This window comes from Oxyura jamaicensis, chromosome 17 (genome assembly GCF_011077185.1).
Source record: "Oxyura jamaicensis isolate SHBP4307 breed ruddy duck chromosome 17, BPBGC_Ojam_1.0, whole genome shotgun sequence".
Classification (NCBI taxonomy): domain Eukaryota; kingdom Metazoa; phylum Chordata; class Aves; order Anseriformes; family Anatidae; genus Oxyura; species Oxyura jamaicensis.
The window spans coordinates 5,462,597-5,476,927 of NC_048909.1; the positions used below are offsets into that span (position 1 = coordinate 5,462,597).

The window sequence follows — 14,331 nt, forward strand, 5'->3', positions numbered from 1 at the left end:
TGGACCGAGAGCTAGAAAGAGATGCTGAGCGGAAAGTTACAGCATTGTTTTTCTTAATATTGTCACTGTCCAGAATGATAGATCTGCAAAAAGCAGCCATTTCCATGGTGAAAAGCACATTTAGTTTGTAAAGCTCTTCGGCTTTGCTTAAATTAATAGGCTAATAATAACCCAGGAAGGGATTTTAATGTTTTCCTAACCTCATGCAAACAGCTTTTTATTTTTTTTTAATTAAAAAAGAATAATACCTCATACTTTATACACAGTACTTTTATCTATATGCAGCTGTTGAGCCAGATGCCAGCTTATTGATCAAAGGAGAGAGATAAGCCTTACAAGGTTTCTGTAATCACTGAAAAGAGGATTCAATTAGCTTTTTCCTTAAAAAAAAGCATAAATAAAAAAGATTTTTTTTTTTTTTAAAGAGAAATAGAATGAGGCATGGGTTTTTCCCTACCAAACACCTCTCTGATGGAAGCATTTTGCCCCAGCACAGATCCAGGGCTCAATAGAGCATGCACATTCCTGGTCTGGCAGCTTCAGTGGCTCTCACGCCCATGCTTCATTTTTTCTCTCTGCTCCAGCCAGGTCCCAGCCCTTGGGACAATACAAACTCGTCTTACTTGCAAATAAATGTCATACTTCCATAAGCTTCCAGTGTTGTTTGTATTTGTACGTGTTGGACATGCAGCACCCCTGAATGAAGTTTGCTTATTTGTTTTCACCTATAATTTTATCTCAGAAACAGGGACTGCACCTTCCTCTTTCTGCCTCTTCTCAGAGCAGCTTTGCATGCACAGCAGCGTGGCTGTTTCTTCCAGGAAGGGAGCGAAGCGTTCCCACCTCTTCCCGTACCACTTCAAACCATACATTTCCAGACAACAGCCCCCAAGCCTGCCTTCAGGGAGGTCAGCCTCTCATTTGATCTCTGTAGCAGAGGGCTCATCAGAGCAGGTTGTTGTTCAGCAGCGGTCTGGGGCTCAGGGTAGCCCTGCTGCAGCTGCAGTTTCCTTGAGGCAGGGCCTGGGGTGCTGTGGATGCCCATTAGGCCCAGACCTAACGCAGCCATCTGTATCCAAAGCTTCCTCTCCACGCCAGGCAGAATCTGTCCGGGCCCCAGCATCGATAACTCACCCCCAGCCCCCAACCGCCACCTCCCCGGGGGGCTGAGACCCAGCCTAAAGAGCCCCCCCCGTGTGAGATGTTTGCTGTGCCCAGCCTGCCCTCCACCGGCAGGCTGAGAGAGGAACAGGGTCCAAAAGTGGGACCTGAGCACCTGCAGAGCTGACGGGTGGTGCTGCGCTGCTGTCCCCTGCAGCAGCCACCAACAGGCCCCTAAATATTTCCCCTCCCCAGGGCTGGATGGAGAAGGTCTGGAAGGGAGATTGAGCTACGGAAGGGAATTAAGCATGGCAAATGTGGGGAGAGGGAGAAGCAGGGAGTGGAAACAGAGCATGAGATAGAAAGAGGAGCCAGACATGCCAAGGTGAAGGAGGAGAACTGGTCCAGAACAAACTGGGAACAGGTCTGGGAAAAAGGAGAAGCAGGTGAAGGGACCTGGGGAGGGTCTCGCCAACAGATTTTTACACAGCCATTGAACCCAGCAGCAAAGGGCTTGCTGCCTCCTGCCCCGAAATGAGCTCAAGTCTGCACAGGAAGGTTGTGCTCTAGGGTGGCAGCTCCCACTTCCCAAACCAGCAGTCCCCTGCTCCCACACACTGCAGGACTGCACAAGCAAGAGGTAGGACACTCCAGCATAGCCCATACTCGCATTTAATTGTGAGGACAGGACAGACTGGGGCAGGCAGGTACGTTGGTGTGGAAACACAGCTAGAAGAGCAGACACACCCTGCCCTTGCAAGAGGCAGATGTCATTTTAAGGAGTAACCCTGCTGAAAGCATAAAAACAAACCGTAAAAAAAAAAAAAAGAATTAACCCCAACCCCGAGTTTTCTCAGGAACGGACATTTCTGCATGGTCTCCAAGTACTGGAATTAGACATCGCTGCTGAGGCTGCATCACATCAGACACAACACAGGGAATTCACACAGCACAAGTCAGGTGTTTAAACATGGACGTTTCAGTTCAGAGGCCTGTCTCCTGCAGTGGAGATGGGGAGAGCTCTTGCAGGAAGGGATGCAGAGCACACGAAGTCAGGCTATCACAGAGACAACCTTCTGGAGAGCTTCTGTTCACGGCACAGACATCGCAGCAGGAAAGCCCCCAGAGTTGCTCTGTGATCCCAAAGTGCTGAGTATGTCAAAGCAAAGGCAAACCAGACCCTTCATTCCCACTTGTCCACCTGCTTTCTGCAAGGAAGAAGGTGCACAAAACAAAGCTGCATCCATGAAAGGTGGAAGTAAGAGACCCAGAGAAGTGTCCACAAGATAGCAGGGTTTGCTCATGTCCTTCACCATGGAGCGAGGCCACAAGGACATACATGGCTGCGCCCAAGCTGGAAGAAGAGGATCAGTCCCAGACGCGCGTCTCATCTCCCTGCGAGAGAAAAGGGCTCTCCAGGAGAGGACAGGTCTGGGATGTCCCTCCCTCTACTGCACAAGCCCGGGACACATTCAAAAGTACAGATAATAAATTAAGATTGGAAAAAAAAAGTCAGCATGTATAATATATATCTATATATGTATATAATATAATGTGCGTGTGATTGTGAAAAATAGAAATGTCATCCCCAGAAGAGAGCAAGGCATGGTAGAAACACATCCCTTTCCCTCTCCTGAGCCCAGCACTACCCTGCTCCCCTGATTCACAGCAAAAACACGACACCAGTGGGCCACGCAGGGGTAGGGGATGCACCTGGCACCCAGCTTCCCTCTGGCAGTTGGGGCCCTGTGCCAAGGAGGAGCTGGCTGCATGGTGGAGGAGTGGGGAAAGAGCCCAGCACTGGTCCCTTCATGGCCTTCACACGGAAGGGTTGCTGCAGGCAGGGAAAGGGAGGGAAAGACAGGAAAAGCAAAATGGAATGGCAAGGACACCCCACTCCTCCTCAACTGGCCGGGGCCCTGCCCCTCCCATGGCACAGGACCGCCACCACGGTACCAAGTAGAAAATAAAGCCATAATGAGTCTATGCTTTGGTATGTAACCATCCCCCTCCCCTCAGTCCCCCCTGCATTCCCCCAGCCCATTATCTGTAAAACTCGTTAAATAAAATCTCTAGCGTGCCTTTATACCGCTCCTTGAGCCTTTTTTCCCCCAGTGCCTGCCCTGCCCTCTCTCCCCCAGCAGGATTTGGGGAGGTGCCTTGCTGGAGCCCCGCTGGTTACAGCTTCTGCTGTCCCGACTGGATCCTGCTGAACGCCTCCTGGTCCAGGGGCAGGTAGCGACCTTGCCTGCAGTCCAGGAAGTACAACTTGTCCTTCACGAGCGAGGGGTCAAAGCCCTGCTTACGCAGCTCCATCTTCTGGAATTTGTAGGTGCCTGCCACGGGGAAGAGAAAAGGGAGCGAGGGGTTGTAGGGTCCCACACTCCTGCCAGGTTGCACCGTGCCTTGCTGCCAAACCTCACAGCACACCACAGGGTGGGCAGCTTTGTGCAGGTTACGGGCTCAGCAGCTGCCACCCCCCCGAGGAACCCCAGTGTCAGCTGCCACCCCCAGACTCAGCCTTGCATTCCCAAGCCCCCAGACCACCAGAGGAGCTGGAAAGGCAAAGGACTCCATGGAGCGGGTTTGCTCCATCCCCGTGCTGACCCTGCTGCAGATCAGCCCCTGCACCCATGCGAGGCAGAGAACACCGTGCTCCCCGCGTGCTATCCCAGCTGCATGCCCTGTACGAGAGCACACGCTGCAGCTCACTTGTCTTGGAGACTTCGTGCAGGAACCGGAGGAAGACGGGCCGCGCGTACAGCGGCAGGGCCTTTTTCAGCTCGCTGGCAAAGCTCTCCAAGTCACAGGAGTTGTCTGGGTCAGCGATGGCTGCCATTCCTGCCTTCCCTTCAATACCTGAGAGGCACAAGAGAAGGGTGAGTACCTGAGCGCATTGTCCCTGCAGTATCACTCCTGTCTGCCCCACATCAGCGAGGCCTCTGGCACAGACCCTGCTTGGTACTGAAGCCCTGACATGTCCTGCTGTGTCACCGGCTGTGTCACCACCCTGCAGCTAAGGCTACCAGCGACACCCCGCGGTCATGGTCACCTCCTCCCAGAGGAGGCACGTGCAGCCTGTCCAGAAAGGACGCAGGGTCCTTCCAAAGCAGCCAGAATCAGGCCAAACCTCAGCCTGAGAGAGGGAACCCTCTAGTTCCTGAGGGTCACATCCCCAGTGGCCCCTTCCAAGCTCACCGACAGGGAGCCTCAGCCCAGCTTCTTGCCAAAGGACACATCAATCTGGACAAGCAGGACACGCTCACATATTCAATTACCGCAGGCTTGCGTGCCTCCACTGATCATCCTCTCCCCTCTCAGTTACCTGGGATCTCCACCCCATAAACAACGACGTCTGTCAGATTGAGGATGCGGCTCAGCGTCCCCTCCACCTCCGTAGTGGAGACGTTCTCCCCCTTCCAGCGGAATGTGTCTCCAGTGCGGTCCCGGAAGTACATGTAGCCGTATTTATCCATCACCAGGACATCCCCTAAGGAAAGAAAGGAATTGGGGGGAAAAAAAGAGGTGTCAGAGGGGCTATGTGTTTCCCCAGAGCATCTCAGGGTAGTGCCACTGGGCTGGGACAGTCCCCAGGTGCACCCAAGTACCCCTCTCATAGAGTCATAAAATGGTTTGGGTTGGAAGGGACCTTAAAGATCATCCCGTTCCAACCCCCTGCCATGGGCAGGGACACCTCCCACTAGATCAGATTGCTCAAAGCCCCCTCCAACATGGTCTTAAGCACCTCCAGGAGCGGGGCATCCACAGCTTCTTTCAGCAAACTCTCACTCTGTCCTTAGCAGACACAGGGGTCCCGCTCACCTCACCTGTGAGATAGGCAGCGTCCCCTTTTGTAAACACGTCCCTGGCGATTTTCTTGTTGGTGGCTGACTGGTTCAGGTAGCCATCAAAGTGCTGCAAGGGGTTGCTCTTGACAATGCGGCCCACCAGCTGCCCCGGCTCCCCTGCAGAGACAAGAAGGGGTGAACGGGGGAAGTGACCACACACGGCCAAGAAAAAACGGGAGTTTTAACAGGATCGGTGCAGTTTAACCAAGCAGGGACTCAAACCTAGCTAAATTATCATGGATTACATGACAAAAGATTCACACGGGGCTGAGGAGACATCCCCATGGTTGCCCTTACCTGGTTGGCAGCGGATGCAGACACCATCTGGCCCCCGGATCAGCTCCATGGTGTCTTCGTCCACTTTCACCAGCCCGATGGGGTACACCCCTGGCAGGATCCTGCTGTTGAAGCCACAGGACCCAACCTAGGACAGAAGGCGCTCAGAGCGGGTAGCAGGGATGTCTCTCCTGCCCCAAGCCCACAGAACACGTACATCCAGCACAGCAGAGAGCTGGCACCACACAAGCACAGGCAAAACCCCGCAGGCAAGGTTTTGTGCCAAACCAGAAGCAAACAGCCCTAGTGGGTTTCAAACCCTGCCAGGTTTGCACGCTCTGGGGCACGGGGAAGGTGGCGGGGCCTTACGTTGTTGTCGAAGTTTCCCAGGCTGCAGTTGCACTCGGTGGCCCCGTAGAACTCGGCCACCTGGGCGATGCCGAAGCGGGCCATGAACTCCCGCCAGATGGAAGCCCGCAGCCCGTTGCCCAGCGCCATGCGCACCCGGTGCTGCTGCTCCACCTCCTGGTAGGGCTGGTTCAGCAGGTAGCGGCAGATCTCCCCGATGTACTGCACGATCTAGGAGGGACAGAGAGGATGGACACATTAGGACCCTGCACCAGGCCCTGGGGTATATGTGGGGCTCATCAGAGCAGGTAGGAATGGAATGACATGCACAGAGCCCCCTAAAGAGGCTGTGCTAAATCCAGGAGTCTTGCTGGTTTGTCCCCTGCCCACCCGTCCCTGCTTAACTCCAGTCTACAAAAGCTATCCAAAACCTTCTGGCTAATGCTGGAGCATGGGAAGGACTTGGAAACACGGAGTGATAACTAGAGGGGGGGAAGGATGCAGCTCCACCACGCTGGAAGGCAGCTCAAGACAGACAGGCAGAACTGGTCCAAGCCTCCCCCCTTGCAGCAGCCGGGCTCGCCCCGGCTTGACACAGATCCCCAGGCTCCTGTCCTCAGTTCCACCCAGCCCCTCGCCTCGCGGCCTCACCGTGCAGTTGTACTTCACGCAGTCCTCCCAGAAGTGTGAGGCCGAGAACTTCTTGCGGATGACGATCGTCATGCCCTGCAGCAAGCACTGCCCGATCCCCACGATGTTGCCTGCGGAGAGGCAGCCAAGGAAGCCCTCAGTCCCCACACACCTCCCACCCAGGCAGGGTGACGCACACGCCACATGCTGGCTCACAGCAGGGCAGTTCATCTGGCCAAAGTGACCCTGGGCACTGGAGACACAGGACAGCATGACAGTGGCACCAGGAGCAGTGCTTTGTGCCCAGATATCCTACATCTTAGCCACCGAGGTGGGCACTGCTTCTGCTTCCTCGTGACTTTTCACGTGGGGCAGCAACACAATGCAGCTATTCCAAAGCCAGGCTAAGAGCTGGGATAGCTGCCCACCCCCACACACACTCCCCCACTCCAAAGGTCAGTGGGATCGATTCCTTGCTCTCAGATAAAGAGAAAAGCCTCGGGTTGGACGCTGCCAGCAGCAGCCAGCTCCTCTTTGAGGCAGAGACCGGGGCTGCACCAGCCCCCCCAGCCTGAGCCCTGAGCTCGGCAGAGGGGAAGGGAAGTCCAGACCAGCAGGGCTCCACGGGACACGTGTTACCTGCAGCGTGGTACAGCGGGAGGCAGTCGTACATCACGTCATCGGGCCTCATGCGAAAACCGTAGAAAACCAGGCTGGACATGCGGAAGTACCTGGGGTGTGAGAACCAAGGGGCACCTCAGCAGCAGGGCCAGGGGCAGAGCTCAGCTCCCATTCTCCCCACAGCCCCTGCCCGCTTCCTCACCTGCAATTCACCACGATGGCAGCCTTGGGCATCCCCGTGGTGCCGGAGGTGTAGATGTAGAAGAGTTTATCTGGAGAGCAATGAGGACACAAGGTCACGTACCCAGTATCACTGCAACCAGCCTAGCAGCTGGCTGAAGCAGAAGGTGGGGACAAGTCCAATTGTACACTCTGCTCGTGCCAGTTGAGCCAAAACTTGGTTATGTGACAGCACCAAGAGCGTGCGGGGTTCACCCTTGGCAGGATCAGGCCTGCTGGACACATGGAGGGCACAACGTGATACTGCTCCACACACAGCTGGGCTTTGGACACTGGAGTAAAACCCCACTCAAATGCCCCAGGCCCTGCTGCAGATGCCTGCCCTCAGCATCCTGAGCGGACATTCTTACTGGTGTTGTAACCAGCTGAAAACACCAGAAACTCGTAAAAACACCACCCTGAACCTGGCTCCCCAAAGCTGACCACGTACCGAGGAAGCCCTTGTCAGGGGGGGTTGGCTGGTGCCGCTGGGCCATCTGCAAGAGGGGGTCCAGGTGCTTTGTGCCAGAAAGTGCAGACTCGGGGCTTCCTTCCCCCGACCAGTAGAGATGGATGGACTTCTCCAGGGAGGCCTGGACTTCCTGCATAGCTGAGAAAGGGAGAGAGGTGGAGAAAGCACAGGGTGAGTACAGCACAGGGACACCCAGCCGTCACAGATGCTCTCAGGAAGACAGTGCCCCAGGTAGCAGCACCCTCGCTGTGCTCAGCAAAGTCCCAAGAGGCCTGACAGCCCTCCCAGGCAGATGTTGTTCTCATGTTTAACAGATGCTGGGGCCACAGCCCAGGCTTCTTCAGAGACTTGAAGATCCTGTTCTCCACCTCTCCCTAGCCAAAACCTCCTGGGTGCCAAGAGGTCTGTTGACACCGCAGCCTCAGGGGTATGGGCTGAAACACCAGGAGCTGGAGCCGAGGTGCTGCAGGGATGTGGCTACCAGCCACGGAGAGCAAGGAGAGGCTCATCCCTCGCAGCATGGCAGGCCTGGCCCGGCCCGGCCCAGGGCTCCATGCAGGGAACTGACCCGAGGGGCACCTGGAGCACGAGGCAGGATCCTCATGCCCACACGGGCCTGACTGGGAGCCAGGTGGTGCACGGAACCTGCCCATTGCCAGCTACTGCCCCGTGGCCAAAGGGACTGAGGTGGGAGGGGAGGGACAGACACCGATTCCTTGATAGTTCAGCTGCACGCTCTCTTCCAGATTCCAGCTCTATTTCCCACAGGAAATGAATACTAAATCCACAGACCCCTCCCCACCCAGCCCGAAGGGATGTGACCGCCCCTCACCTTCCATCATCTCCGCCCCAAAAACCACAGCCTTGGAGCTGGAGATGGTGATGCAGTGCAGCAAGGCCTCCATGCGCAGGTTGGAATTCACCAGGGCCGTCTCCACCCCGATCTTGGCCAAGCCGAGCCACAGCCCCACGTACTGATTGCGGGACTCCATGAACAGAGCCACCACATCACCGGAGCGGAAGCCTTGGCCGTAGAAGAAATTGGCCACTTGGTTGGAGTACTCATCCAGCTGCCGGAAAGTCCAGCTCTCGCCGGTGCCTTGGAAGATCAGCGCCGTCTTCTCTGGGTACTTGCTCGCGGTTTTCTGGAAGATCTTGGCGATTGTGTTCTTCTCCTTCACGTGCCTCCACACCTGCCACTTCACCCGCAACAGGACCAGCCCCGTGCTGCCGAAAGAAGGGGAGCAAGAGGGAAGCTGCTCAGTGAGCCCTGCAAAAAGACTTCATCAAAGCCGGCACAGCACGGAGACCTTGCTTGGAGCTGCAACAGCCCAGCGCTGCTCAAGGCCTTACTCTAGGCCAGCAGCACCTCTGGGCACTTCCCCAAAACAGTGTGGACATAGGCAGAAGCCCTCTGCAAAAGCCAGGAGGCCAAGGACAGAGGTGCTGTGGAAGGCTGCAGATAGGGATGTCCCCCTTAAAGGGGCATCTTGGAGCCTCAGGGGCTCTCCAAGAGGTGCCACCACTCCCCACCAGCCACGTCTTTGCCAGGAACTGGCACAGCCTGGTACCAGCCAACCCTGCCCAGGTTCCTAGTGCCGTGCCAGCAGTTTTAGGGACAGAATGAAGTACAAGGACAAGGTCAGTCACTAGATTTCAGAGCTCAGCTGAAATCTATCTTTCCTGGGAAAACTTTGACCGAGAGTTTGGAGCCATCTGGGTGCGGCAGAGGGAATCTAAGGAGGTGCCAGGGAGATCTGCAGGCTGGGTGCCAGCAGAAAACCAGAGCTGTGCAGGGAGCCGGGGGCTGTGCTCACACACCCCAGCGCAAAGCAGTTGGGCCACCCCAGCCAGGACACCTACGTGACATCCCTTCGTACTGTCTTGATGAATATGAGGAAGAAGTCCCATCCCCCGGATCCCAGGTAGAAGACGAAGAGCGCGGGGATGGCCTGGGCCCAGGACAGCTCCAGGCTGACCCTGAAGAACAGCAGCAGCGCTGCGAAGGCCGCCAGACGCAGCATCGTGGCCTGCAGGGAGAGAGAAACCACAGAGATCGACCCATGCACCCCGGACTCAGCGACAGCAAACCCACGTGCAGGGGGTGCATTAGCAGCCCCCAAGGCCCCCAGCATCACTGCTGCTCCTCGCAGCGAGGACGTAACGCAGCAGGCCAGATCTGCAGGTGTAACGTTACCAGAGCCTGGCCCTGGGCGCCAGGTAAGGCGCTGGCACAGCATAGCACTGCTTAGAGCTCGCCAAAAGCCTGTCCGTTCCTATTTGGGAGCCCCAGCCAGGGACACGGACCCATCCCAGCAGCATTAGATGCAGGATAGCGTCACTTCATGGATTTGGAAGTGTGGTTGTGCAGCAGACTCCGTATAGATTTTAGATGGCACCAAGGCAAGGCCAGGCAGGGTGAGCTCAGCTCTCACCCCCAACCCAGAAAAGCTCATCTCCAAATCCCTCCCTGTGACCTCTCTGTCCCCACAGCCCGCATCTCCCAGACCCACAGCATCGATTCCCCTGTACGCCCGGCTCCAGGACAGCCGCCGTGACTGCCAGAGAGCTCAGCTTCACCAGCTCCCCAGCACAGCTCGGACAGGAACAGGAAACTCCGTCCTTTAAGCTCTGCTCGTGTTTGTAAACTCTGGTGTCAGTGGGCAGCTTCCTGGCCTGGCGCTGCTGGAGATGCAGCCGAGCGGACAGGGGCCACGAGGCCGGGCGTGGGGCAGAAGAAGAGGGGCTGTCCCTGCCTCCAGACACACAGGGACCCCGTCCCCACGCCCCGTGGGCAGTCACTCATATTTCTGCCCCCCAACAAGCATCTCCTCTGTCCCCATCCCAGACATTGCCCACACGCAGCTCCAGGACTCGGCAGCGATCACAATCTAGCGAAGGCGGCATCAGGCAGAGGAAAGCGACAGTGACACGACCCCAGCACCCCAAGGGCTGCTAGATAAAACTGGTCCTTCCTGGCATGGAGCGTGGGCCACAGAGGAAGGAAACATTCGTGTAATTTCCCTTTCCCACTTAAAAATGAATGCACTGCTCCGAAGCTGGCAGCCCTGGGAAGGCTCTGCCACTGCCCATGGAGCCGGGAGCCATGCTACAACTCCAGGGCTACCCCATGCGAGATGACACGAGATGCAGGAGCCGAGGCAGTGCCACATGGTCACCGTGCCCTGGCACGTCACGCTAACTGCCTCACGTCCCAGCCGTGACAAGGGGGAATGGGTTGGGATGTACCAGAGCTGAGGATGCTGCTCCCAGCTAGGGGAACATCATTCAGCATGCAGAACCCAGCCCAAACATCCCTGCTCACACCAGCGCCTCCAAGTTCTCTCCACCAAACAGCTCCCAGGCTTGAGGCCCCACACCGCAGTCCCTCGGCCCTTTAGTAGGGCAGGCCCCGCTGTATTTTTATCCCCAGGAACCTCTCCACTCGCTTTAACAGGGCAGCTCCCAGACCACCACCAACCCCCCTGCGCCTCGGTCAAGACCTGGGCCCTCGGTTACATCGGACAGCCGGGGAGAGACAGGTGGGGGGGGCACGCTGCGCGTGGGCAGCAAGGCATTTCAGCTCCCACATGAAGGCGAGACAGGCCCAGACAGGCGCCTCTTATCCGCCGCTCTCATCTCTCCCGCACGCCGGCGTGCCAAGCGCACGAGGCCCCGTGCCTCCCGCCGGGAGAGGAGAGGCGGCATGTCAGGGGTACACGGCAGGGCCGGGGGTCCTGCCTGCCCTTAAGGATTCAGTTCTTGTCCAGCCGCGTCAGCACACGGAAAATCGGAGCTGGCTGTAGCCCCGCGGGAGGCTGGCGTGATGGGAAACACAGGGATTTGTCGCCTGGGCATGGAAAGCTGAGGAAAGCTGGGGAAAGGGCTCAGCCCGGGGAGCAGCCGCCGTGGGGTGGGGGCAGGCACCGGGATCCCAGATGCCGCAGCTTCACCCGGCCCCGGCTAAACCCTGCATGGGGCAGGAGCTCCCCGTAAGCAATTCCCCAGGCGGGTGGCATCTCCTTGACATCTCCATGGGCACGAGGAACCCCAATGACCACCACCTGGCCAGCGCCTTCTCCTAGCACCCACCTCCACCACGAGGAGCCGGCCTTTGCCCCAGCCTCAACTCTTCCCCACGCTGGGGCTTGGCAGCAAGCAGCCTCTCAGGAGCCAAAACCCTCCACGAGCCCAAAGGCAGGAGCCTGTCAACCACCGCCAAGAAGCCCCCGGAGCCCCTGCAGACCGTGGGGGACCTCCGAACAGTTTTGGGTTGAGAAAGGGATGGTTCAGCCCAGCAGATGCCACGCCGCCAGTGACACTGAGGGGCACAGCAGCAGTGACCGTGGGCAGCCAGCTCGGCAGCAGCCGGTGACTGGGAGGCCCCGAGGAGGAACCCACCGGCCCCGGGGACAGGATGGCGAGGCCAAAACCCGGTGTCAGGGGTGGGGAGGCCGGGCTGAGGACCGACCCCCCGGGGCCCAGCACCAGCCCCAGCCCTGCCAACCGCAGAGGCCCGGAGGCTCCCCGGGGCCCCCAGCCGTGGCTGCAGCCCCGCTCCCACCCTTCCACCGGGATCCCCGGCCGGCCCCACCGGGCTCCCACCCGCCCGGGATGGGGACACACGGCAACGGGGCGGCGGCACCGGGACCCTCCCCGCCCGCCCCAGCCCCTCGCTGCCGCAGTCCCCGCCTCGGCTGCCCGGGCCCCCCCGCTCCCCGCCGCCCAGCCCGGCCCCAGCCCCCGGTTCTCCCGGTCCCCCTCCCCCGGTACCGGCAGCGCCTCCCGGTGCCTCCCCGGTTTCGCCCAAAGGGCCGCGGCCCCCTCCAGCCCCGGGGCTCCCGGGGACACCAGCGGGGCGGGGCGGGGGTCCCGTGCCCGTGGCCGGAGCGGTGCCGGGAAATAGAAACGAAAAGAGGAGGGGAAGGGGCCCCGCTCTTACCGGGCTGCGGCGCGCTCCGGTGCGGCCCGGCCACCTGCACCGCCACCGGGAGCGGGAGCGGGGCCGGGAGCGGGGCCCGCCCGCCGCTGCGGCACGCCCCGCGGGGCCCGCCGGGAGTTGTAGTCCCGCCCGGCACCTCCCTCCCTGCGGCCCCGCAGCGGCTGCGGGGCGGGCGCTGCCCCGGGGCTGCCCCGGGTCCGGGATCGGCACCGGCACCGGGACCGGAGGCTGCGGGGCGGGGGCGGCCCGGAAGGGCGGGGAGGGCCCGACGCGGCGCGGGGGGAAAAGGCGGCGAGGGCGGCGGGGCAGTCCGACGGCTCTGTGGCGCAATGGATAGCGCATTGGACTTCTAGCGCGGCGTGACGGGAGTCATTCAAAGGTTGTGGGTTCGAGTCCCACCAGAGTCGTATTTTGCCCCCCGGGGAGGGGGAGGCTCCAGCCCCCCGGTAACAGCACCGAGACCCCCCCCGGGGCACCGGCGGAGGAAACGCGGCTCTGACAGAGAAAATGATGGCGGGGGGGGATTTCTTGTTTTAAATGCCTCGGTTACAGCGTGGGGAGGAAGCAGGCAGAAAGCACAGGGCAGCCCTCACAGCCCCCTTCCAGCCCCACACCAGGGGGCTCTGGCCCTGCTGAAGCCCCCTTGGGTTTGGGGGGGCACGGCCAGGGGGACAAGGTGGGGTTCAGCCCCCTTCCCCCCCACCTCCTCCTCTCTCCTGGAGGAGCCGCTTGCGCCAGCGGTGCTGCTGTCAGCGCCAGCAGCTGGACAGATGTGGGCCGGATGCCGGAGGACGAGGCTATTCCAGGCCCGGAGGTGGATCCCCGCACTGGTTCCGTGGCTTTGTCTCCCATTCGGGATTAAAATAATCCTCTCCGTGTCCGGACGTAACGACAAACCGCCCTGACGCTTCAGAGCAGGCAGCAAATCGGCAGCAGCCACTAGCGCAGGATTCCTGGCGTATTTCTGATTCCGTCATCACCCCTCAAAAAAAAAACCAACAACCCACACAACAAAAACCGACAAAACCCTCCAGTACGGTGATGTGGCAAAACCGGGAGGCTGACAGGCGAAGCTGCCTGACTGCCTCGAAACCGGGCAGGCCGCTGTCCCACGGGCTGGCCTGCGGGGCCGGGCCGTGTTTGGGGCCACATGGTGTCTGAAGCTGAGGGCACCGCGTGTCCTTTGGCACCAGCCGTGCCACTGCTATTGGAACTGTGTGGGAATGAGCCGGGGAAGGAGCTTTTTGGGCCCTTCCCTTGGGTTAATAAACATGCACCCGTTGTGGGGCAGCACGCGGTTCAGCAGCGGTGTCACCCCCTTCAGTGTCGGGTACCGGTATTTGGGGTACAGCGTCCCCAGGCAGCCCCGTGCTGGCAGTGGTAGCGGAGCTGCCGCTTGTATGCAGCAGATACAACCTAAAAACCACACAGTTTTGTATGGCTTGTGCCTGGCCTGCCAAAATCCTCCCTGCTTACATCATGCCTTTATTCTTACAGATAGGAAAAGCAATGGTAAAGGCCAGCAGGAGCCACGGTGGCACTTAAGTGATGCAGCTGAACAGATGCAGTTTAAAATTATATTACGTGCTATTTGTGCAGCCCTGGCACCGGCCCAGCAGGCGACCCGCAGCCCAGTGCTGTGTGAGCATGGCGGGCAGGCCTCTGTCCGTCTGACCTGTGGCCAAATGCTCTTTGGGAGCATCATTTCCTGCGCTTCTTGGTCACTGCTCGTGGCTTTCTGGAAGAGGTGAATCTCTTCTTCCCTTCAGTTTAACTGCCTCAAAACCCCAACACGTTTCTGATGCAGAAAAGCATGTTTCTGGGTACGGTTTTAGGGCTAATCGCTCCTTTCACCGTGACTGGTATGAAACGAC

At 58.9% G+C, this 14,331-nt stretch overlaps 1 protein-coding gene and 1 non-coding gene across 2 annotated transcripts; one reads left to right on the forward strand and one right to left on the reverse strand.

Moving 5' to 3' along the window:
• Positions 1–1,755: 1,755 nt before the first annotated feature.
• SLC27A4 (solute carrier family 27 member 4) lies at positions 1,756–12,604 on the reverse strand. Its single transcript, XM_035341233.1, has 13 exons — positions 12,458–12,604; positions 9,379–9,545; positions 8,348–8,742; positions 7,495–7,653; positions 7,027–7,096; positions 6,843–6,934; positions 6,225–6,334; positions 5,595–5,804; positions 5,247–5,373; positions 4,929–5,066; positions 4,427–4,591; positions 3,814–3,960; positions 1,756–3,437 (listed from the first exon to the last, which is right to left on the reverse strand). The coding sequence occupies exons 2-13, from the start codon at positions 9,537–9,539 to the stop codon at positions 3,280–3,282; spliced, it is 1,932 nt and encodes a 643-aa protein (XP_035197124.1). The 5' UTR covers positions 9,540–9,545; positions 12,458–12,604; the 3' UTR covers positions 1,756–3,279.
• Positions 12,605–12,772: 168 nt separating this feature from the next.
• Positions 12,773–12,864, forward strand: TRNAR-UCU. Its single transcript is given in 2 exon segments — positions 12,773–12,809; positions 12,829–12,864. It is a non-coding gene; the product is annotated as a tRNA-Arg (tRNA).
• Positions 12,865–14,331: the final 1,467 nt, after the last annotated feature.

Coding starts and splice junctions, on each gene's coding strand:
- SLC27A4 (XM_035341233.1), bottom strand. CDS start 9,539: ATGCTGCGTCTGGCGGCCTTCGCAGCGCTGCTGCTGTTCTTCAGGGTC. Junction 5,805..6,224: donor GCGTGAAGTACAACTGCACG/GTGAGGCCGCGA, acceptor TGTCCCTCCTAG/ATCGTGCAGTACATCGGGGA. Junction 5,067..5,246: donor CTGCATCCGCTGCCAACCAG/GTAAGGGCAACC, acceptor TTGTCTCTGCAG/GGGAGCCGGGGCAGCTGGTG.